The following is a 24,210-nucleotide window of genomic DNA, read 5'->3' on the forward strand; positions in this document are numbered from 1 at the left end:
ATGATATAATCCAAAATGTCCTTGAATGAATTCACAATAATCCTAAAATAATGATTTAGTTGGAAAAGTATTAATAAGCACTTTTGTAATTCCACTGAATTATTTAAATAAATCCTCTCAATTTAAAGACTGATTCCACTTTGGATGTTAAGACAGTAATGAGTAATTCTGAAGTAAACAACATTAGACACAATACCAGAGCCAGGATGAGGGTCATTTTCCTATCAAATTTGTAAACATCTTGCTTCTTGAAAGTTATTAATTTCTTTTTAAAAAATTAGACCTTGAACTCAGCAGTTGTAAACATTGAGAAATAATAACAATGTAATATGTTTTTTTACAAAATAACAAAATGTTAGTCAGGTAAGCCTAAAACTCAATTACTGGCCAAGTTCAGCCACAAAGTATAGATATACATAACATAACACATAATCATGGAGTAAAACCATCAAACAGTACAAGTTAAATGTACATAACTGAGTGAAGCATAAGTCCAGCATTGTTTCATTAGTTTCATAACTGATCTTAAAATGTCCTCACATGAGAACAATGTGTTGTTTTGTGAAGCTGAAATCATGAAAGTAAACAATGTCTAACATGTTCTGCCAATTAGAACTCAGAGTAATTTTTCTGAAAGTAATATTGGATTTTGTTTTCTTTCAGATTACCAGTGCCAGCAGCAAACCATTTTACTGCCATAACAGATGTAATTGCTGATGGAATAGCCCTGGCCATTGTCATTTTTGCTATTTCTGTCTCAATGGCTAAAATACTAGCTAAAAACTATGACTATGAGATTGATGCAAATCAGGTAATTTGCTTGGCTCATGTTTGTGTGAGTGTGTTAACCCTTTGCCTCATAGTGTATTGCTTTATAGGTAGTTGATATACATGTACCAAAGTTACACAGTGTAGTGTACTATAAATAGAACACCTAATAATACCTGTTTGACTCCATACACATTGGTCTGCCAGCAATCTGTTTCAGCAGTGTAGTACGTGTTACATTCAACATCAATTTTAACCATTTTTGGTTCAGTGTAAAAGGATAGAACTGAATGGATGTTTGGATCAAATTACAATACAACACAATATGATGAAAGATGGAAATTAAGAAATGAATTAATAAAAATATATATATATTCTACAAATACAGTGATTCTTTCACACTCTAAACACACATCTCATTCATTTACTCTTTCCAGACATTCACAGATAGGAAGAAAAAAAATGAATGATATATTCAAATGTATGACAGTAAGATTCATATAATCTCACTTAATGATAATAAGATTAAAATAATCTTATGTAATTTCATGTAATGAAAGTGAAATTAAAATAATCTCTTGTGATGAAAGTGAGATTAAAATAATCTCCTGGAATGAAAATAAGATTCAAATAATCTCATGCAATGTAATGTAATTAAAGTGAAATTCAAATAATCTCCTGGAATGTAAATAAGTTTCAAATAATCTCATGTAATCAAAATGACTCAATTGTACTCAATTGAAACAACAGTCAGTTGGAACAAACATATGACTCAGTCATTTGTACAGTTGTATGATTCATAAATATTTGTAAAAACTTGTTATACAAATGTAACACTTACCCCTATGGCTGTAGAACAAAAATGGAGAATGTTCACTCCTGGACAAGATCCAAAAGACCAATGTGTCAGTTATAAAATAAACTTGCCTTAAATCAGCATGAGAGTGAGTATTAGTAAGGGTAAAATACCTGTGCATACCGTGCTTTTAGTTTTTCTCACCACAAGCGATGCATGATGAGATGCATGCTTACATAGAAAAACAATTATCCACCCTAGGATAACGTTGTATGCAAGTACAACGAAAATGATCAAACCATTCTAAGGTGAAACCATGTTATTTCTTGCCTTATTGTGTGAGAATTATATATAGAAAGATTTAAGAGTAAAATCTGTTCATTATAGTTGTACAGTTATTTTTGATGGAGGAATTTTGTTATGTGGTTTAAAATCTTATTCACTATCAAGCCAATGAAGCCATATAGCAACTGTAGCTGCCATTTCTCATTCTCGAAATTTACTTGTTCTTTGTCTCTGTCTACATAGCTAAATCACCTGAATTTGATAAATTATAATAACTCATTGATGCCTACATCAACATCAGAGCCTTTGCCTATGTTATTGAAGTTTTAATAGTCATCATTCTAACTGTGCAAACTTCAGAAAGTTACTAACAAAACTGTGGCCTCCATTTTGGAGAGTTGAAGATCCAACCCAGTTACTTTAAAGAAGACCAGAAATCAAACTTTTCCTTTTATATATGATTTTCTCTACAGATTTTAATTCGACTGTAATGTTTGTAAATTAAATATCATAAGTGGGTAGTGATTATATTGCATGGAAGATACCACGATTCTGTAAATTGGCAAGTTTTTCCAAGTTTTGATGAGATGGCAGATCACGTCCTTAAATACAAACATAGCCAGTCCTTCAATACAAGCATAAACATGGTGAGCGAGACAGACAGGAGGAGACCAGATTTGAGTTGCACATACAAACGTTGAATCTGCTGTCGGGTATAATAGTTTATGTAGAGTACTAGTCAGTGCTGAAAGAAATTTTTTTTAGGCACAGGCCCTGGGCTGGTGACTTAAATAAACTCAAGCCCTGCCTGAAATTCCACAAGCCTGGACAGTTCATACCTGTCAACTCTGAAGCTAAGAGAAAAACCTCCCAATTCTTGGGGTATTTCCTCATCTACCTCCCGATCTCGTAAAATCTCCAAAATTTTCACAGAGAAGTCCTGATTATTACATCATGGTTCAATTTTCATTTGTCAGAAGAAAACAAAACCCAAACCATACATAAATAGATATAACGTATGCAATCCACAGATGCCATATTCTATTTTATCACTTGTGAATATTGTAGTGATGAAATCAGTGCCGGATTTAGGCATAAGCTAAACAAGCTACAGCTTAGGGCCTCACAGTCTGAACTCACAGTCTGAAGGGGCCTCTCAATTTTATTTTATACCAAATAGGGCCTTTACAGCTTCCCATAGCTTAGGGCCTCACTATGTCTAAACTACCACACTGCAGACATCGTAGCGATATGACTGAAAAATTGTTAAAACTACGTTAAAAATCCAAATCACACACACACGTCTAGATCCGGCACTGGACGAAATAATTAATATCACACAACAGTTTTTTCCTTCAGTAAATAGAACGTTAAGATTAAACATTATTCTTGTAAATTTCAGATGTTTTTAAACAACTACAGACCGCTCTGTTGGCCAAATGGTTAGAGCATCCGCCTCAGATGCAGGAGGCCATGAGTTCAATCCCTGGCCGAGTCATACCAAAGACTTACAAAAATGGTACTAACAGCTGCCTTGCTTGGCGCTCACAATTAAGAGGTTAGTATTAGGACTGGTTGGCCTGGTGTCAGGATAATGTGACTGGGTGGGACATCATGCTACATGTCTGCGCCATGATGCCTCAGTGCTAGACATCACTATAAACTGCCACATTGCAGGCATTGTAGCGATATGACTGAAAAATTGTTAAAGTTACGTTAAAAATCCAAAGCACATCAAATCACAAATAACTATAACAGTACTATAGTAGAAAAAATTAAAAGAATAAAATTGTCACCAGTTAGCTTAAATGACTGATCACTGTGAATGCTGTGAAATTTTCTCTGCAAACAAAATCACTTCTGCATTTCCGCCAAAGAAATTCGGCCAGTTTACACCTGACATTCCTCTACCGTATATGTAAAGTTTAAATACCATGATTTTATTAAAAGAAGGAATAAAAAAATATATCATGCAATATATGTGCCCCTAAAGAACTAATTCAGAATAAATATTTTATTCAGTAAACAGTGTTACATGAGTGAAGACTTAAATCTAAAGAAATAAGTGGGACGTAAAACATGGGGAAAACAGTTACCACATGAATTGTAACTTGTGACTGCTAATTTGAACTGTTAAAATAAAGTCCTAGGCCTTGTAAGTTGCAACAAAATAGACATCGTTTATTGAGCAATCAGTTGCTGGTGCTTACATACACACATTGTTGATCATAGTTTCTTTGAAGTGTGTCCGAAAGGCAGTCCTTTTCACAAGATAAATGCATTGATAATGATTAACTGTTAATTAGTCACACTGGCTTGATTGTTTGCATACTTAAACCTAAACTTGAGCTATTTAGCAGTTTAGCCAGAGCTGACCAGAATATGAAAAAGGGCTTGTCCTGGGGGAATAATAAGACATATCACAGGGAGAAATGGCACGTCCCATGGGTGCTCGCACATTGGGCAAAGGGGTGGGGTCAATAGTCTCCTCCCCCCGTTTCTATTGTCAGTCAATTAATGTGAAACTTTTACCTCTTTTCTTTTAATCGCTGCCATTTAAACTACCCAAGGGATAGTTTTACATCAGTTCCAATCATTACCGATTACTGTTTATACATACTACATGTAACAGGCATAGACTGAAGAAAAAAAAATTTTAAAATTAAGATTACTGAATATTGTGTTTTCTCAAAACACGACAGGTTTAGAATCTTATTTTTAGCAAAGATTCCATTTGATTAAAATCAGATCTCACTTTCACCTAGGACAGTGGTAATTTGATTTAGATTGTGCCGTGTTAAGGCATGTATGTCAGCATCTTGAAAATACAGTTACTCATTTCACCAGCGCAATTCAAGTTTCCTCGGGCAAACAATTTTAGTTTTGACAAGCCCGACGGGCACCTCAGTTTCAATATAGGATGGGCCTGAACTAAAATCAGAGGGGCCCCAGGTGTCGGGCTATCAGATTCTTTAGCACTGCTGGTGTAGATAAAAGATTTTTGAATTGATTGTTACATTTTTTTTTCAATTACTTGGCTTTCTGCCTATTTTTGTAACTCACACGTTTAGCACTTTTCCCAAGATTTAAAATATTCAAAGGTATGTCTGGAACAGCCACAACTTCTAGTCTAGGCCTAACATTTGTGTATCTTAGAACTACCATTTTTTCAGTATCCCTCTTATAACATTCCTTTGAGAAATGTAATGAGCACAGAGTGCTGTATGGTGTTGTTTTGAAATCGACTCTTTTGTAATACTGTATCCATACTTTCTTTATGCCTTTATCTTTTGGAAAAGAAAAGAAATTTTGTCCACAGGCTTTTCTTAATGGCTATTACACCCATAAGCAATGCAAAACGGCATTGCCTTTTACTCTGGCAACTCCCACTTGGGATGCTGGAGTCGCTACTATAATGTCATATCCTGAAAGTAACCAAATAGGCATGGAAGTTTTGCATATGAGGTCATGGAAATTTAGCTCCTAGAAGATAGGCCAATATTTAAATATTGGCACTGTGGTCACAGATGATACTTCAGAATGTGGTTTTCTGCTATAGCACTTTTATTATTATTCTATATTTCCATTGGTTTCTGGTCTCCTTTAAATAGCAGATTACAACTTTAGCTTAAAAAAGGAACACATGATCTGATGTAATGGTCATTTACATCAGTGAATGTAATATCTGATAGGAAGCACTATGAAAACCAGCTCAAAATGGCTGATGTTTAGAGTGGGTGTCTAAACGCGCTTCCATGAGAATGGTGTAGAGGTGTCAAAACTCACTTCCATGTTAATCAGGTGAAGGTCTCCAAAGGCACTTTCATAAGAATGGGGTAGAGGTGTCCAGAGATGATTACAATTAGGTAAAAGGTTAAATTAAACATAAAAGCATTTGAAATATTATTCATCTAGTTTGAATTGGATTATCAATTTTAGCATTCTTAATTGGAGTTTACCTTAGATTAACAAGTTTAATAGATAAATGGGTCCTATGGACTCATGAACTTTCTAAATTAGGGTCCCAAAGCCATTTGTATAGTAATATATATTTCAAAAATTTAGCATTTGGGCACTCAAGGTGTCTGCAAAGAGTACATTTGCTAGTGGGTACAGAAATTCTGCCTCGGGAAAAAACCATGTTCTATTTTTGTGGCTTTATTTTAAGGTTGATATAATGATAGGTATAATGAGAGCTTGACGCCTTTGATGCCCCACCACAACAGTGGGGAATGTAGTGTTACCCTTATATATCTTTACCTGTGGTCCATCTAGCCATCTATGTATCACATCTTTGTCAAGGTTTGCATTGCAGCTATTTCAATTACTTTGATGGGGCCTCTATGGAACACAATTTTATGTCCCATCATGACAGCAGCTTTGTCATATAGTGTTACTCTTGTCCATCCATTAGTCTGTCTGTCCTCTACAGCTTGGTTATGTTCTGTGGTTAGGTTGTTTCAGGCACATTTCTAGTTTTACTTATAGTGGTATGAATTTATTGTTTAAATATTTATTCTATATATTGGCTTAGAATTTAAAGATAAAATTGCTCAAATTTCCAATTCTGATTGTCTTAAAACTTGTCTACACATATTTAATTTTACTCTTATTTGACTTGTATCATAATGAGAAGAAAAAAATTGATATTCAAAATTCATCTTCTTTTACTCATTTTGTCTGTTATTTTAGTAAAGGTTAATTTTTGTCATGAAATTTGTTTGTGCTTGTTTCAAAAGTTTTTTCAGTTAATTTTAGTCCATTTTTAATTATTTTCATCACATCATCTGTTTTTGTTTATTTCAGGAATTAGTTGCCTTTGGTATATGCAACATCCTGTCTTCATTTTTTTCCTCTTATGCTACCTCAGCTTCCCTGTCCAGAAGCCTAATACAGGAGAGAGTTGGAGGAAGAACACAGGTTTGTGCAATAACTATTATGAGGAAGTAGGACCATATAAATTATGTCCTCGCCATTCTGATCATCATAGCAATTAGAGCTCAAACCATCTCTAAAACATTTGAAAGTTCTTTTCTAAATAAATAAATGTATTCTTAGTGAGTGAGTTCATTTCTTTGTGCATGATGCTATTATCAAATTAGGCCATTATTTTGTCTTTTCCTTGGTTTAATACATATATTGTCTTATTTTGCCTTAAAATATTATGACAATGAAAATGAACCATTCTTTAAGTATGGTCCATGATAAAAACAATGTAACATTAGTTTTACCAACTTTTGAATTCTACTTTAATAGTCTGATTGTTTTGTCTACATGCATACTCAATGATTTTGAATTGTTTATAAGTATACCCTATGCTTGTGAATTATTTACATGTATACCCAATGCTTGTGAATTGTTTACATGTATACCCAATGCTTGTGAATTGTTTACATGTATACCCAGTGTTTGTGAATTGCTTGCAAGATTACACAATACTAGTGAATTGTTTACAAGCATACACAATGCTTTGAATTGTTTACAGGTGTACCCAATGCTTATGAATTGCATACACATGTACTCAGTGCAAGTGAATTTTTTATAAATGTACATAATGCATGTGAATTGTTTACAAGTGTACACTATCCTTATGAATTGATTACATGTATACTCAGTCTTATGAATTGTTTATACGTCAACGCAATGCTAGTAAACTGTTTACAGGTATACCCATTGCTTGTGAATTGTATGCTATTTATCAGCAGTTTTTGTTGAACCTGCCATGGTGGAAGCTCTTTGGTATTTGTGTACATGTCTGTATATCTGAACAGACATACATCCACACAAAAGATTAACCTCCATGCTGAAGTTTTTCTAAGTGTTTTCTAGCTAAATAAAAGAACTGAAATGAATACCAAATTTTCCTATTCAAATGTTCATTTGCTGTATCCAGAATAGAATTATAATATTCATTAATGTTAATAGTGCTATAAGATACATTCATTGTTATTCATATAGCTTTGTTACTTATTGACTTCATCCTCCAGCAAGGTACATTGAACACAATGTGAGCATAGACATCTAAATCGCATTAAATGGTATTTTAGAGGTCTTAAATAACTTTTTCTGGGATTAGGACTAAAAGTAGAATGATTACAGTGTTATTTTCCATGAATATCTTTTAACTCGGTATCAACAAAAAAGTAACTTTACTAGCATCTTATCCGTACTCATCAGCAAACAGTTCTTATCATGGTTTTCAAAAAGCAGACCTACCAACACCTATGAACTTGCCGTAAGCCTTATGAAAATGACCCTTAAAATATGGACTAACTGAAATGAAAGGAAAAACTACAGAAAAATGATTGCTGCAGTAAAATCTAGATATTAATTGGCTTGTCTGTTTTTTATTTGCATCTGGGTTTTATATTAGCTTTACTGGAATCAGTCAGAGAACCAGACTAACTTTACTGTAGTGCCCCAGATGCTTTAAACTGCACATATTTTTCCATGTGAAGCATCTCTATGATCAAACTATTGATTATAGATTTTTTTTAAAGTGGCACCCACCTACCGATACATGCTAAATATGAAAGATAAAAAAATAAACCTCTTAAAAAAGTTTTAATAATCAGTACAGAAGAATAAGAAACAATATTTAGATTGTTCTGAATAAAAGCAGGAAGGGACACAATTATGTTTATTGGACATGTAAATTTGAGTACATCACATGGTGAGAGATATTATTGCTGTCATAATGTGAAATGAAGAAAAAAACTCCAAGAATTATATCAGATTGAAAGATAGCAACAAGCCATTGAGCTGCATATGGTTTGGAACTAAGTTTGTGCTACTGTACTAGAGGTAAATAATATATATGTGTACTTTACAAACTTTTCAGATGAACATAATATTTATCTTTGATGCATCAATTTGGAAAATCGAACTTTTTAAATACATGTTTGCCAACTTGACAATAGTAGTACATATTTTATTACACCTTAGTGAAATCTGGTCAAACTTGTGTGCAAAAATCAGCTGCCTTACTGAAATGATCTTGTTAGGGTTGGCAGGTCTGAAAAGGCATACATTGAAATTTGTATTTATTGTTTTGCTGTCTTAGCCATTAATCCACATCAGAAAAGGATGGAGGCCTCACATGGCCAAGTGATCTAAAGTGCTTGCCTTTGCTGATCATTACCATCTCACCTGTCCATGTTGGTTCAAGTCTCAGGCTCATGTGAGAAAACCACCAGTAGCTTCCCGTGGGGTTTTCATGGGTTCTTCCTTATCCATTTATACTGGCTGCCATGTAAAGCTTCTCTTGTGCTGAGAATAGGCGGTAAACTCAAAAACAAGAACAACATCATAGAGGTTGAAAGAGCAACAAGAAACTTTTGCAAATGTGTTGTCTCAAAAAAGTGAACCTAAATCATAATGAATCCATCGTTCATTATCTTGCATAGGGAAAACATGTTTAATTTGCATGTGCACAATAAAAGACAATAAGAGAAAGTAAGCACTAACCCTTATTTTATTACATGTACATATATTGTTGATTGCTAAATGAACAATGAAGAGGTCAATGAGTAATACATTTAGCATAACGGTTGCATTTATTCCATGGATAATGTCAAAGCAACATAATTTTGAGATCCACTGATGTGACAGAATTTATTAAATTTTGCGTTGTCATTTCTAGAGCAATGGTGCTTAATGAAATGTTTATATCTACCTAGATTTTAACATAAAAATGGAACAGGAAAATAATGTAATGAAACAAATAAGTTATAAATCCGTAGAGCACCATAAAACTGTATGTCAAGAACAGGTTTATTTGAACCAGGGGTTTTAAAAAAATGGCCTATAAGGCAAACTATTTTCTATAGAATAATTTATGTGTTAGTTTCTTGTAGATACAGTAGGAAACAAATTTTATTGCTATTGTATTGAAAATATAATGAAAACTGATTTTGAAATGTGAAATAATGTTTCTTTTATTGACACAAACTGTCAAGGCACTAGTAGTGACTGTAAAGAGGTGTAGTAACAATCAGTTAATTAATGTTAAATGCTCGAATTTTGTATGCAGTGAAAATTTTAAGGATATGTGGCCAGTTTAATTTAATTAAATTTGGAAAAGTTGATTTATACGTAAAGGGTTTCTTGACTTTCATATTACCCCTATTCTAAACCATGTTCTTTATCAACTTGCCTTATTACACATTATCGTTTCAAGCGTGCCAAAATACAATGAAATGATATCGTGATGTTATGAAAAATGTGACTACTCAGATGTTACAATCTGGTTACAGTGAGTAGGAATTTCAATTCAGGTGACTTAGAAGGTTTTAAATTATTCCCATGTGAAGTAATTCGACTTTGCATAGTTTAAAATTTTTACTTGTTCCTTTATTCGGAATACTTGCAAGGTAAACTCCATTTTTCTATTTGAATATTAATTTTAAAAAAGGTATTCTGATTTTAATGTTTGGTTATTTGTTTCAGCTCTCCAAATAATGTCCTCAAAATCAAAACTCACAGGTGGGTTTGACATGCGGGTTATGCTCACCTTGTCTGTGATAGATCATACAAGTCCTACTTTTCATGAAATTCTCCATAATAGCTACTTACATAATATAGAGACTATATCTCATCTATTTTAATTTCAGGTTGCTGGTATAGTGTCCAGTGTTTTGTTACTAATTGTGCTTTTAGTTCTTGGACCTTACTTCAGGAGTTTGCCAAATGTAAGTTTCACTCAAAATTACACAGCAAAATGGGCATACGTATAATAATGTTTCCTCATCAAGTGAGTTGAGAAATCAGTAATGAGAATAGAGATGGACAGATATGCAGATGGTCAGATACATAGGCAGATAGAAGAAAGCATTAGGCTAAAAATTAAGACAAATGAAAAGTTCAAATTTTGGTTCTCAACATATTCTTTTAAATATTGAGAAAGTTGTAGCAACTTTCATGGTTACTTGCCATAGCAGATAGGTGTACTTGGGTATCAATTTTTGATGATCGTTGCATTCTTGTCATGACCTATACTTAGATATCAATTTGTAATGATGACTGCATTCTGTTCATGACCCATACTTAGATATCAATTTGTAATGATTGCATTCTTGTCATGACCCATACTTAGATATCAATTTGTAATGATTGCATTCTTGTCATGACCCATACTTAGATATCAATTTGTAATGATTGCATTCTGTTCATGACCCATACTTACATATCAATTTTTGATAATGATTGCCTTGTTGTCATGACCCATACTTAGGTATCAATTTTTGATGATGATTGCCTTGTTGTCATGACCCATACTAAGGTATCAAATTTTTGATGATGATTGCATTCTTGTCATGACCCATACTTAGATATCAATTTTTGATAATGATTGCCTTGTTGTCATGACCCATACTAAGGTATCAATTTTTGATGATGATTGCATTCTTGTTATGACCCATATTTAGGTATCAATTTTTGATGATGATTGCCTTGTTGTCATGACCCATACTAAGGTATCAGTTTTTGATAATGATTGCATTATTGCCATGACCCATACTTAGGTATAAATTTTTGATGATGATTGCATTATTGCCATGACCCATACTTAGGTATCAATTTTTGATGATGATTGCATTATTGCCATGACCCATACTTAGGTATCAATTTTTGATGATGATTGCATTCTTATCATGACCCATACTAAGATATCAATTTTTGGTGATGATTGCCTTGTTGTCATGACCCATACTAAGGTATCAATTTTTGATAATGATTGCATTATTGCCATGACCCATACTTAGGTATCAATTTTTGATAAAGATTGCATTATTGCCATGACCCATACTTAGGTATCAATTTTTGATGATGATTGCATTATTGCCATGACCCATACTTAGGTATCAATTTTTGATGATGATTGCATTCTTATCATGACCCATACTAAGATATCAATTTTTGATGATGATTGCCTTGTTGTCATGACCCATACTAAGGTATCAATTTTTGATAATGATTGCATTATTGCCATGACCCATACTTAGGTATCAATTTTTGATGATGATTGCATTCTTGTCATGACCCATACTTAGATATCAATTTTTGATAATGATTGCCTTGTTGTCATGACCCATACTAAGGTATCAATTTTTGATGATGATTGGCTTGTTGTCATGACCCATACTTGGGTATCAATTTTTGATAATGATTGCCTTGTTGTCATGACCCATACTAAGGTATCAATTTTTGATGATGATTGCCTTGTTGTCATGACCCATACTAAGGTATCAATTTTTGATGATGATTGCATTCTTGATATGACCCATACCTAGGTATCAATTTTTGATGATGATTGCATTATTGCCATGACCCATACTTAGGTATCAATTTTTGATGATGATTGCCTTGTTGTCGTGACCCATACTAAGGTATCGATTTTTGATGATGATTGCATTCTTGTCATGACCCATACTTAGGTATCAGTTTTTGATGATGATTGCCTTGTTGTCATGACCCATACTAAGGTATCAATTTTTGATAATAATTGCATTATTGCCATGACCCATACTTAGGTATCAATTTTTGATGATGATTGCCTTGTTGTCATGACCCATACTAAGGTATCAATTTTTGATGATGATTGCATTCGTGTCATGACCCATACTTAGGTATCAATTTTTGATGATGATTGCCTTGTTGTCATGACCCATACTAAGGTATCAATTTTTGATAATAATTGCATTATTGCCATGACCCATACTTAGGTATAAATTTTTGATGATGATTGCCTTGTTGTCATGACCCATACTAAGGTATCAATTTTTGATGATGATTGCATTCTTGTCATGACCCATACTTAGGTATCAATTTTTGGTGATGATTGCCTTGTTGTCATGACCCATACTAAGGTATCAATTTTTGATAATAATTGCATTATTGCCATGACCCATACTTAGTATCAATTTTTGATGATGATTGCATTCTTGTCATGACCCATACTAAGGTATCAATGTTTGATGATGATTGCATTATTGCCATAACCCATACTTAGGTATCGATTTTTGATGATGATTGCATTATTGCCATGACCCATACTTAGGTATCAATTTTTGATGATGATTGCATTCTTGTCTTGACCCATACTTAGGTATCAATTTTTGATAATGATTGCATTATTGCCATAACCCATACTTAGGTATCAATTTTTGATGATGATTGCATTTTTGTCATGACCCATACTAAGGTATCGATTTTTTGATAATAATTGCATTCTTGTGATGATCCATACTTAGTTGTCAATTTTTGATGATGATTGCGTTGTTGTGATGACCCATTCTTAGGTGTCAATTTTTAATGATAATTGCATTCTTTTCATGACCCATATTTAGGTGTCAATTTTTGATGATGGTTGCATTATTGTGATGACCCATACTTAGGTATCAATTTTTGATAATGATTGCATTCTTGTCATGACCCATACTTAGATATCAATTTGTAATGATGATTGAATTCTTGTCATGACCCATACTTAGGTATCAATTTTTGATGATGATTGCCTTGTTGTCATGACCCATACTAAGGTATCAATGTTTGATGATGATTGCCTTGTTGTCATGACCCATACTTAGGTATCAATTTTTGATGATGATTGCCTTGTTGTCATGACCCATAAGTAGGTATCAATTTTTGATGATGATTGTCTTCTTGTCATGACCCATGCTTAGGTATCAATTTTTGATGATGCATTCTTGTTATGACCCATATTTAGATGTCAATTTTTAATGATGATTGCCTTGTTGTCATGACCCATACTAAGGTATCAATTTTTCAATGATAATTTGCATTCTTGTGATGATCCATACTTAGGTGACAATTTTTGATGATGATTGCGTTGTTGTGATGACCCATTCTTAGGTGTCAATTTTTAATGATGATTGCCTTCTTTTCATAACCCATACTTAGGAATGAGTTTTAGATGTTGATTGCATTTTTTCATGACCCATATTTAGGTATCAGTTTTTGATGATGATTGCCTTTTTGTCTTGACCCATACTTAGGTATCAATTTTTGATGATGCATTCTTGTTATGACCCATATTTAGATGTAAAGTTTTGATCCTGATTGCATTCTTGTGAAGGCCAATAATCTGTGTTAAAAGAAATACAACAAATCATGAAATTGTTTACATTTAATAAATTGGTCTCATCAACTGTTGTTACTTTTGTTTGCTGATTTATTGATGGACAACTTCATATATGTACATCCTCTTTTTCAGTGTGTTTTGGCAGCTATTATCATTATTGCCCTGAGAGGAATGTTCCTTCAAGTATTTGACCTTCTCACTCTGTGGAAAGTGGCCAAGATTGATTTTGTAAGTTTCTCTTTACCCTGAAATATGCCAAATTGAGAAATACAATCTTTGACAGTTTTATTTCACAAGTAATATTGCAGTACACTTTGTATTTTTCTACCACCTTATAGTTATTTAGTTCTCAATGAAATTTGAAAATTGTCATGAATTTTGAGATCACCTATGTATAAATCCATGTTGGATTATGATATAAGCCCTGTGTCTGGCATGCATCATCTGTCAACTCTTGCTATTTTGAACTACTGCTCACATAGCACGGGACTAGTTTCAATCAAATATGGCAAAGAGCAATGCATCATGAAGATCTTTTAGTACAAAATGATGCCATTCTGCCCTCAGATATTCTTCCTGACCTTTAAACTACTTCTCAAGAACTGAGGAAAATTATTTGACCAAATTGGACAGAAAGCATTCTGGCATTAAATGTTTTCGAATGAAATCAAACCACCTTCAAATATAGCCAGTGTTACTAAAAAATATAGTTGTTGTTGTATTGGGTTTAATGCCATTTCTTAGTGTATGATAGGCTATACATGGCAGCCAGTATAACTGGTGAAGGAAGAACCAGGGAAAATCCAAGTAAGAACCACCAATCTATGGGAAGTTACTGCCAGCTTTCTCACATACCCACATTGGCTGAGCCCAAGACTTGACCTTACGTGGACAGAGAATAAATGGAAGTAATTTGTACTAAAAATAGAAAGAAAACATTAAACTTTTATTTTAAAAAAACATGCTTAACAGATTTTGACAAAATATGACAGAAAGCACCCTGGTATGCAGGGTTTTCGACTTTATACAGATGGTGCTGATCTGCCATCAGATGTGATCACCATTTAATATTGTTGTTGTTGTTGTTGTTGTTGTGGGGTTTAACGCCATTTTTCAGCACACGATAGGCTATACATGGCGGCCAGTATTAATGGTGGAGGAAGAACCCGGGAAAACCCCGGAAAGAACCACCGACCCTCGAGAAGCTACTGGCAAGCTTTCTCACATACCCACATTGGCTGAATCTTAGACTCGAACCGCCGCAGACAGAGGTGAGATGGCAGTGATCCGTAACGAAGAGCGCTTTAGACCACTCGGCCACTCCATTTAATATTACAATTCCTCATTATAGTTTTTGATAACTGATGTTTGTTCACCATCAAATATGATTACTGTTACTAAAAGAAACACAACAGTTTTACAGCTTTATTTTGTTTTAAATCTCTTAAAAGAATTTAGCCAGCTTTGATAGAAATCATCCTGGCTTAAAGGCCTTTAATATTGAACAAACAAACCTTCAGTTCCTTCAAATGACAATGAAGATGCAAAAAATAAGAAAAAAAAGAAACTTTGGACTAATTGTTTTCATAACTTGTGCAATCAACAGCATTGGAAAAAACTTATGCCAGAAGCATCCAACTGACCTACATTTCTTGGCCAACTGCATCAGCATTTAGCAACTAGGCAGATGTCAACCAGATATGTTATCACATTCCTACTTGGGCCTTGTATTATTCTTACATATTGGGTTTTGATTCCAGGAGTAGATCTGAGTAGTTGTATTTTTATTACTGTCTTGGAGCTGTACAGTGTGCTTAATCATTCATGAGTAACATGCATCCAAATGTGAATGATGTAAACCAATATGTGCCTTCACATAATGTGTGAAAAGATCCAGGTCACTGTTGTTAATTAAAGATCATGAGTCAAATCAACAGTTACACATCTGGTGGTACCAAGCAGGCAAATTCAACTTATGCTAAGTAGATTTGTCACTATCTTATGCTACATGGCCTCAAATGGAAAACAGCAACTGTTTTTCAGTTGGCTTATAAATTATGATGTTAGGAAATGGCTTATGATAAATAAAATTGCATATCAAGCTGGCAGGCTGGATTATTTCAGAAGATATTTTCATTTTTATGGTACTTTGGATGATGAAAGTTTTTAAAGTTTGTAAATTATTAAGGTGTATACATTTGATGATTATGGTAAATCCAAACTTGTTTTGACCTTTCAGTGTGTGTGGATAGTAGCATTTTTAGGGACTGTGTTACTTGATGTAGACATGGGACTGGCTGTTGGGGTCATCTTTGCATTGTTGACCATCATATGTCGAAGCCAAAGGTAAGTCTTAGATCAAGATTGATCTCTGATTGTGACACTCCTAGACGTACCTATATTTTATATAAATCCCCATGTTTGTTCCTTACAGTTTTTGTGTAATCTTTATATCCATCTAATTTTGTTTGAGAAGCAGATGCCAGTATTTCTTCTCGAAATATGTTACCTGACCATAATGCATTAAGATTATACCAACTACCTTGCAAGTCCAGCCCTCCTGAGCTGAAAAAGATGCTACAATATTGGCCTTCCTTCTGGTAACTTGTTACTTGAAAATTGTTTATTTGGCTTCTACTTCATGCATTTAATTATAAGTGATGATTCATTGATTTTACCAGTATAGGCAGTCAAATTGGCATTCATGCAGGATACTTGTTATAGAATTGATTATTTTATTGTCTGTCCACATTATAAATATTAACTGTGATGCTCTAATTATCCACTTGTACAGGCCACATATGCCCTATTATATGTATTTATCATAGTGATCACAGTGATTAACTCTGCACGCAGAGGTTGAGACCATATCATTTACAGGGGAGAAAGATGGAGAGCAACAACAACCTAGTTACGTTCTCGCATATCAGAATTACAGGCCAGCTGTGTGGATCACCATCCTGTACTCCATCTTATTCTCAAGAACTGGTCAGTGTCATACCATCCAAGATGGCTATGTTCCTTCATGACCAGACTCAGCTATGTAACTCTGATTGACATTAGCCATGACTACATTCAATCATACAGTATCAGCCACCAGAAAAACAAACTTGCCCAGTTCAGCTACTTACATGGTTCTACCAGGCACTTCTGCATATAATGCATAATTTAGACCTCAGTGACCAAGAACCAAGTTTTTCAACTGACTAACCTGCATAGTTCAGCCATGCACTTCCTGTGGATTATGTCCAGTTTATATTGGTACTCTGTTGGATCAGTTTACATAGTACCTCTTGACAACTTCTGGTGTACAATGTCTATCTTGGTGCCTCTATTTCCAAGAGATGTCTCTTCATTCAGTGCCATGCCTCTGCCACCCAAAGGAAGCCTCTATTTAGACACTGCTGCATATGTCCACCATTCATTATCTCAATCCAAAAAACAATGAAAACTAGGCCCTCGAAGTCCTATCATCATTATTAGATCTTACTGTAATAAGTGAAACTCCACACTGCATGCTTGGACCAAAGAAGCTCTCTGCCCACTTCTTTTAGAGTTCTGTCCTCTTTCCTCTACAATACCTGCTGGGTCTACAGTCCAACATAAGGTGCTCATTCTCTACGGAAGTATCTACTTTAATTTTCTTCCACATTCAGACAAAGTTACTGATACTTTGGGGCAGCTGACATCATCAATTACAAGTCCCTCACAGATGCCTTCCTTCAATTTTCTGTTTGGATAGTAATCAGTTGTTTTGTATCTTCATGACCATAGAATCAACATGGCATCTAATATCTATGAAAATCATGCAGTGGGCAGAATAAAGCTTAGCTTCTCCCATACTGAATCTCAACGGACATGCATGGGAGCATGTTATTGTATGGACCACTATGTTAACATAGAGGCCCAACATACTATGGCCCAGACCATAACAGCAGCTATGAACTTATGACAGGTGGAACAAGATGTAGTACTCTCTTCCTCCACATTACTTATAGACCATCATAAGCCAACTATTCTCACAACCTTAATGATCATCTTATCTCCTCTTTAATGATCAGGTTGATGGAATTTGCAAAATGCCACCAAGAATAAATTCTTTCCACCCTGTACAGTCTCAGCTACAGGAGAGGGATTTGCAAGACAACCAACAAAGTTTGCAGGGATGTCCCTAAAGCACAGACCACTGAGAAGCAGTCCTGTAGAATTTACAACTGTTGAAAACCACAGTTCTCCCAAACAACAGAGAAAGAATTGAAGGGATGGCAGTCATTTTTTGCCAGTGTTTCCACGAGACCCTACCTATCTCACTGACATACATTCATGCTCCCCTTATCACAGATCCCATTAGGAGGAAGGTCCCAATCTTTCATTGTCGCATGGTGAACATTTACCATGACAATATGTGGACACCTGACAAGTTGTTCATGGGGGAATCAGGCTCACGTTCTTTGCACCTACTAAGCTTTGCCCAGAGTCCCTCAGCTTCAGATGCATCACATATATCACGTTCATCAATCTAAGCACCTTTAGTCAACTCTTTTAGTCTCTTGGGTTCACAATGGAATGCAATGCAACAATAGGTTCTAAGCACTGTCCATTGGGGAAGCTATGCAATCACTGTGGACTTGAAAGAAGCGTGACTTCACAAATCCATTCACAAGTCCTGCCTACAAAAAGAAAAGGCTACAAAACAGCAAGCTACCGATATTTTGGAGAAAGACATGATTTCACATGTTACCCTCCTTCTCTTTCTCAGTCTCATTGTCAGCAAGAACATCTTTTGACCTCATACCCTTTAAGCATTTGCTTGGCTAGGTCTCAAATCATTATTCAAGTAAAAAAAAGTATATTAACCCCAGAAATGAGAATTGAATGAATGCAGTGGTAGATTTCTTGCCTGTGTGAAGTAATCCATCTGCTGGAGAATTCCTTTGCCTACTGGATTTTGTACAATGCCACAACAGATATCTTAGTCCTAGGATGCTTTCTTGGGTGACCATCATGGTGATTATGTGGATTAAATGGAGGCCAAACCTTGACCATTTGACCTACCTGAACAATCTGCACAGTGAGGTTGCATCTTGAAGACAGGAAAACCACTCTGGACTCGCATCAGGATACCTCTGCATGCACAACCTCTGCCAATAATGATTGGTATGGATGCAAACACAAAGGACTGGGGTAGCAAGTCTCCTGTTTTGTAATGCCATAGGAGTGTGGCCTCCATCAATCTTATTATTGACATAGCATCCTCGAGATGAAGATTGTTTTGAAAGCTTTCATTGGTGGCTGGAAAACCTACATGGGAATGGAGTTTTCATTCTGTTGGACAACAACTCTGTGGTGACTTTTCTCAAACAGCAAAGCGGACCAAGTCCCCAGACCTTTGTATTCTTGTTTTGGGATTTTCTAAATTGGTGTCCTCAATGATAAATCCTTATCCAAATTCAACATATCCTATGCTGGCTAATATATTGGTGGACTCAAAGTACTGTAAAAACAAACTAACACAAATAAAACTTAACCTCATGTGAATACTATGTCAGAGTCAGTTAAGTTAAAGTGTACTCCGAATGGCTGATTTTCATTATTTTCAAATCTAAATATTTCCTCTATTTCTGCCACTATCAGAGTCAATTTTTTTTTCCTTTGTTCAGCAATCTTCACTATATTTAAACTAAAATTTTATTTGTTTGTCTTGAAATCAACCAGTGGTTTATGCTGATTATTCTCCTCATGCAGGATACAGGCCTAGACTAATACTGTCTCTCAGACTTGGCACCCAGGATACAAGCTAGGTAAACTGAGCCAGGTTATCATGGCACTCAGGGTATGAAAGAGGTAAAGTGTGACAAGTTATAGTGTCAACAGGTGTTAATGAGTTAAGTGAGATTGCCATTCACCTCAGAGGCATACAGAATGAATGGCATATATTCTCAGTGGTGCACACAAGAAAACTGTATACCACTGCAGGCATCCATGCCTTAATAGTTAACTTCCTCTGGCTCATGGATGAAAAACAGTTAGCACCAGTCACAATTAAAAACATATCATTTCATGATACCAGCATACTGCATTGTCATGGAAGAGAAAATATTAGACAAACCAAAGATCTATTTAGTCTTCTGTTCATTTTGGATTTCACCAGTCTTAAGGACGCTGGATGCTTTCCCAAGCGGAATTTATCTTGAGTATAAACCTGGTTGAACAAGACACTATTTGAATTGCTCTCAAGGATTCATTTAGTTCACCTATCATCACTGCATTGGCAAATGACAGGCAGAATGATACTTTTCCTATTGTTGGACATATCTACATGTGGCTCCAGCAAAATGGATCAGTATTACTGACAAAGCCCCCAACTTTCATTTCCATTAACAGGCTACCATTCATGGGTAATCAGATATTGGTAATAATTCCGGTCTCTTCAGGGTAAGGGGTTATATTTCCCTCCACCTCTTACCAATTCTTCTAAGGTATTATGATTGGGTAAGATATTTGATGAAGAAACCAATTTTTTTCTAGTAAAATGTTCCTTCAGTAATCTTACCCAATATAATACACATACACCCTCCAAGCCTCCCCACAGTTACATCCATATAGAGAGTGCGCCCTCTGCTCCAGTAGTAACTGATGATTTCATGGGATTTGGTGCCAATCCCAGTATCTAGGTGAGATCACCTTAACTGCCACCTATGTGGGCAGATAGCTTTTACCTTTGTTACTTTTTTAACTTAACTGTTATGAGGGCTGGATTTGTGAGGTAGTAGTAGGTCTCATAAGGTATTATGATTGGACAAGTATTATCGAAGAAACATATTTTAATAGAAAAAATTTGTTTCTCAGGTACTATTGCTTGGTATGTAGATGCATCATTAGGAGTAGTAAAACTTTTAGGAAGTAGTTGATCACTGTGACCTATATTTCATGCTCCAGTAATCTGCATTAACACCTACATTTAGCATAGATTCTTTGACACTAAAGCCTTCAATGTAATGTAGCATAATGCTTATATGAGTTATATGGTGTATTACACCATTTAGACAAAGCTTTGCAGGACCACCCACCATTATAAGCGTTCTGCCATTCATCATCTTTATCATCATCATCTGTTCTTGGTGAGAAAGCAATATTAATTAAATAAAATAATCCTACCATGAATTTTATGATAAATACACATTCCTGTCAAGTTTTAAATTGTGATATTGTATAATACTGTTTCTTTGTTTGACATGGATAATTGATAACATGCACTTAAAACCAGGTAGATGACAGAATGCTTTGAGAATGACATCCTAAATCAGTTTGTTGTCACAGTAAAGTAAGAAATCTGGATTAAAGTTTCTATTGTAAAAAATATAACTCAAAGACTTCGATCCGAAGCATCTTCAAAACTGTAAAGGCCCTTATTCTTATCTGTTTACCTGTCTCTTTGCAAGTGTTTCCCCACCCACCCCCTGCCTCCAAGTATCTGCAAAGGATTGTGATTGATTTTGAAAGATGTTGTAATTTGATTCATGGTGCCTTATTTTTTTTATTTTGTTTGTTTTACATCTCTATATTCCACCTTGCCTGGAATATATGGTTTTCCAAATTAGCTTTTCATGTGGGTCAGTGGTTCTTTTCGGGAGTTTTCCCGTTCCTCCACCATTTATACTGGCTGCCATGTATAGCCTATCTTGTCCTTACAAATGGCATTAAACCCTACAACAACAACAACAATAACATTTTGTCACACGCATTGGGGATTGATATATGAATGGGGGCAGGGCATCAGTAGTTATATAAATAAGTCAGCCTGAACATGCAAGCATTGTTTAGTATGATTTCATTATTTCACATCTTCACACATTCTGCATTGATTACCTTGTGTTAATGTGTGGTTTTTTTATAATACTTTTCCTCCCATTGTTTGGCCAAGGCTATTTTGATTATGTTTGCTGTATCATAGAGAGCACTCTTGGTCGCTATGCCCTGTTGGTGTGATGGTGAGAATAAAAGCTTGGTGCATAAGTTCCCAGTATGGCTGACTCAGTCTGATCTTGGTGATAAATTTCTTGTTAGTTCTACATCTTCTGTCATATAAAGTCTGTCTTCTGATGACCATCTATCCATTAACAGTCATCTAAAGTCTGACTTCTGATGACCATACAGTAATACCTCGTGCATTCGCGCTTCTGGATTCGCGAATTCACGGATTCACGAAATTTTCATTGGTACCCTCTACGTACATGTTTTCTTTATTTTATTGAATTGTACCTTCGTTATATGACTTCTGTGACATATGAAGTTTACCTAGTTTACCTTCCTGACAATGACAAAGAAAACGTCAGTCATTAAGTTTACAGTCCCATTCGTTACTTGGTTTTACCTTACTGTGAGTGCAAAAGAAAACGGCAGCCAATGAATTAGTATAGGCATAATATTAGTATACATGTACCGTACTGTAAATGCGCTAGTGTGGCAAATACCCATTAGGCGATACTGTACTCTATTTTTACGTCAACCATTTATTTCTCTTTTTAAGGGTAATGTATTAAGCTAACTTTTAAATGAAATTAAAGTGCTTTGGGAGCATGATTTGGGTCATATTTAGGGTTTAAAACCTAGAAATAAGCATTTATTGGCATTTTTAGTGACTCGTACCAAACATTCGTGATTCCTCCTGATCCGCGACTGGTTCTGGAACCTAACCTCGCGAATGTTCGAGGTATTACTGTATATCTATTAACAGTCATCTAAAGACTGTCTTCTGATGACCATCTATCCATTAACAGTCATCTAAAGTCTGTCTTCTGATGACCATATATCCATTAACAGTCATCTAAAGTCTGTCTTTTGATGACCATCTATCCGTTAACACAAATTTGGGTTTGCTACTCAACCTAAACTACTTGGATGATTGCCATGAAACCAGATATACACATTCATCCCAAGGTCCGAATGGTCCAAAAGATTCATGGTGCTGTTCAGACAATCTATATGGCCACTACAACAGTCGTCTTAAAAATCTTATCATGACTCCATGTGAATAGATGGCCATATTAACATGGATTTTCACTTAAAGACTTCTTTTGATGTCCTGAATGAAAATAATGCCAATCCAATGTCTAGTATAACCACCATGGCAGCCATCTTGAAAATCTTTTTTGCGAAATCTTGTTGGTCCTTAATGGTTCCACTTGGACATCCAATATGGCCACCAAAGCAGCCATTTTGAAAATCTTGTCACTACTTCTCCTGAATGAATGGTCGTATCAAAATTGGGTTTTCACTAAAAGAATTTATATTATGTCTGGTTAGTCCTAAATAAAGTGCTGCCAATCTGACATCCAGTATGGTCACCAAGGCAGACATCATGAAGTCAAGTTGGTCCTAAATGGTTCTGCTCAGACATCCAGTGTGGCTACCACCTTTAAAATCTTTTTATTGCTACTCCTTCTGCACAGAAATTCACATTGACATGGGGTTTTCACCAAAAGTCTTTTGATGTCTATTTGGTCCTAAATGAAAATTGTTCCACTTGGACATCCAATATGGCCACCGGAACAACCATCTTGAGAATTGTTATAACTCCTCCTCCTGAATGGAAGGTCATAGCGACATGGTGTTTTCACCAAAAGACATTTTATGGTATATAGTTGTTCCTAATGAAAACCATGCTATTCTGACAGCTAACGTGGTGAACACAGCAACCATCTTGAAAATCTTATCAGTACTCCTAAGCTGAAAGTCACATTAACATGAGGTTTTCACCACAAGAACTTTTATGATGTCAGCTTGATCTTGAATGAAAATGGTACCAATCTGATATCCAGTATGTCCACTACGGCAGCTAATTTTGTAAATCTTGTTATTACTGTTGTATATCAGAGATGGTTTCAGCACTTAGTAGTTAAAAAGAAAAAATGGTCTTTCCATGAATTACTGGAAATTCTTTTGGGCTAGTAGAGTGTCACTCCCTTTGAGTGACTCTTGTGGATTGGTGGTGTATGAAACAGTTTTAAGGTCCAAAAACTTACAGATAAAACTGAACATAATAAATAAAGTTTAGTTTAACACTGGCCAAACTATACCCTCAGCTCTTTGCTTCTTTTTTCTTTAGGCCCTATGTCTGCCTGGTGGGTCAGATACCTGATACAGATATCTATAGAGATATTTCTGTGTACAGAGAGGTAGGTGAAGATGTATATTATTAATTTAACTTGAATACAGTCGTAATTAAGATAGAAGGATTTTACTCTTAAAGTGAAGCTGT

At 35.1% G+C, this 24,210-nt stretch overlaps 1 protein-coding gene across 7 annotated transcripts in view; it reads left to right on the forward strand.

The window, feature by feature from the left end:
- The window catches only part of LOC149789174 (prestin-like), a 223,794-nt gene that overhangs the window by 161,386 nt on the left and 38,198 nt on the right, over positions 1–24,210 (forward strand). For all 7 annotated transcript variants that reach the window (XM_089975301.1, XM_089975304.1, XM_089975302.1 and 4 more), the window contains 6 exons: positions 664–811; positions 6,656–6,769; positions 10,462–10,539; positions 14,082–14,177; positions 16,189–16,295; positions 24,058–24,127. In XM_089975301.1, the coding sequence (XP_089831427.1) occupies positions 664–811; positions 6,656–6,769; positions 10,462–10,539; positions 14,082–14,177; positions 16,189–16,295; positions 24,058–24,127 (613 nt within the window). The remainder of the gene's footprint in view (positions 1–663; positions 812–6,655; positions 6,770–10,461; positions 10,540–14,081; positions 14,178–16,188; positions 16,296–24,057; positions 24,128–24,210) is intronic.

Source organism: Sinohyriopsis cumingii, chromosome 11 (genome assembly GCF_028554795.1).
Source record: "Sinohyriopsis cumingii isolate HCF-2022 chromosome 11, ASM2855479v2, whole genome shotgun sequence".
Taxonomy (NCBI): domain Eukaryota; kingdom Metazoa; phylum Mollusca; class Bivalvia; order Unionida; family Unionidae; genus Sinohyriopsis; species Sinohyriopsis cumingii.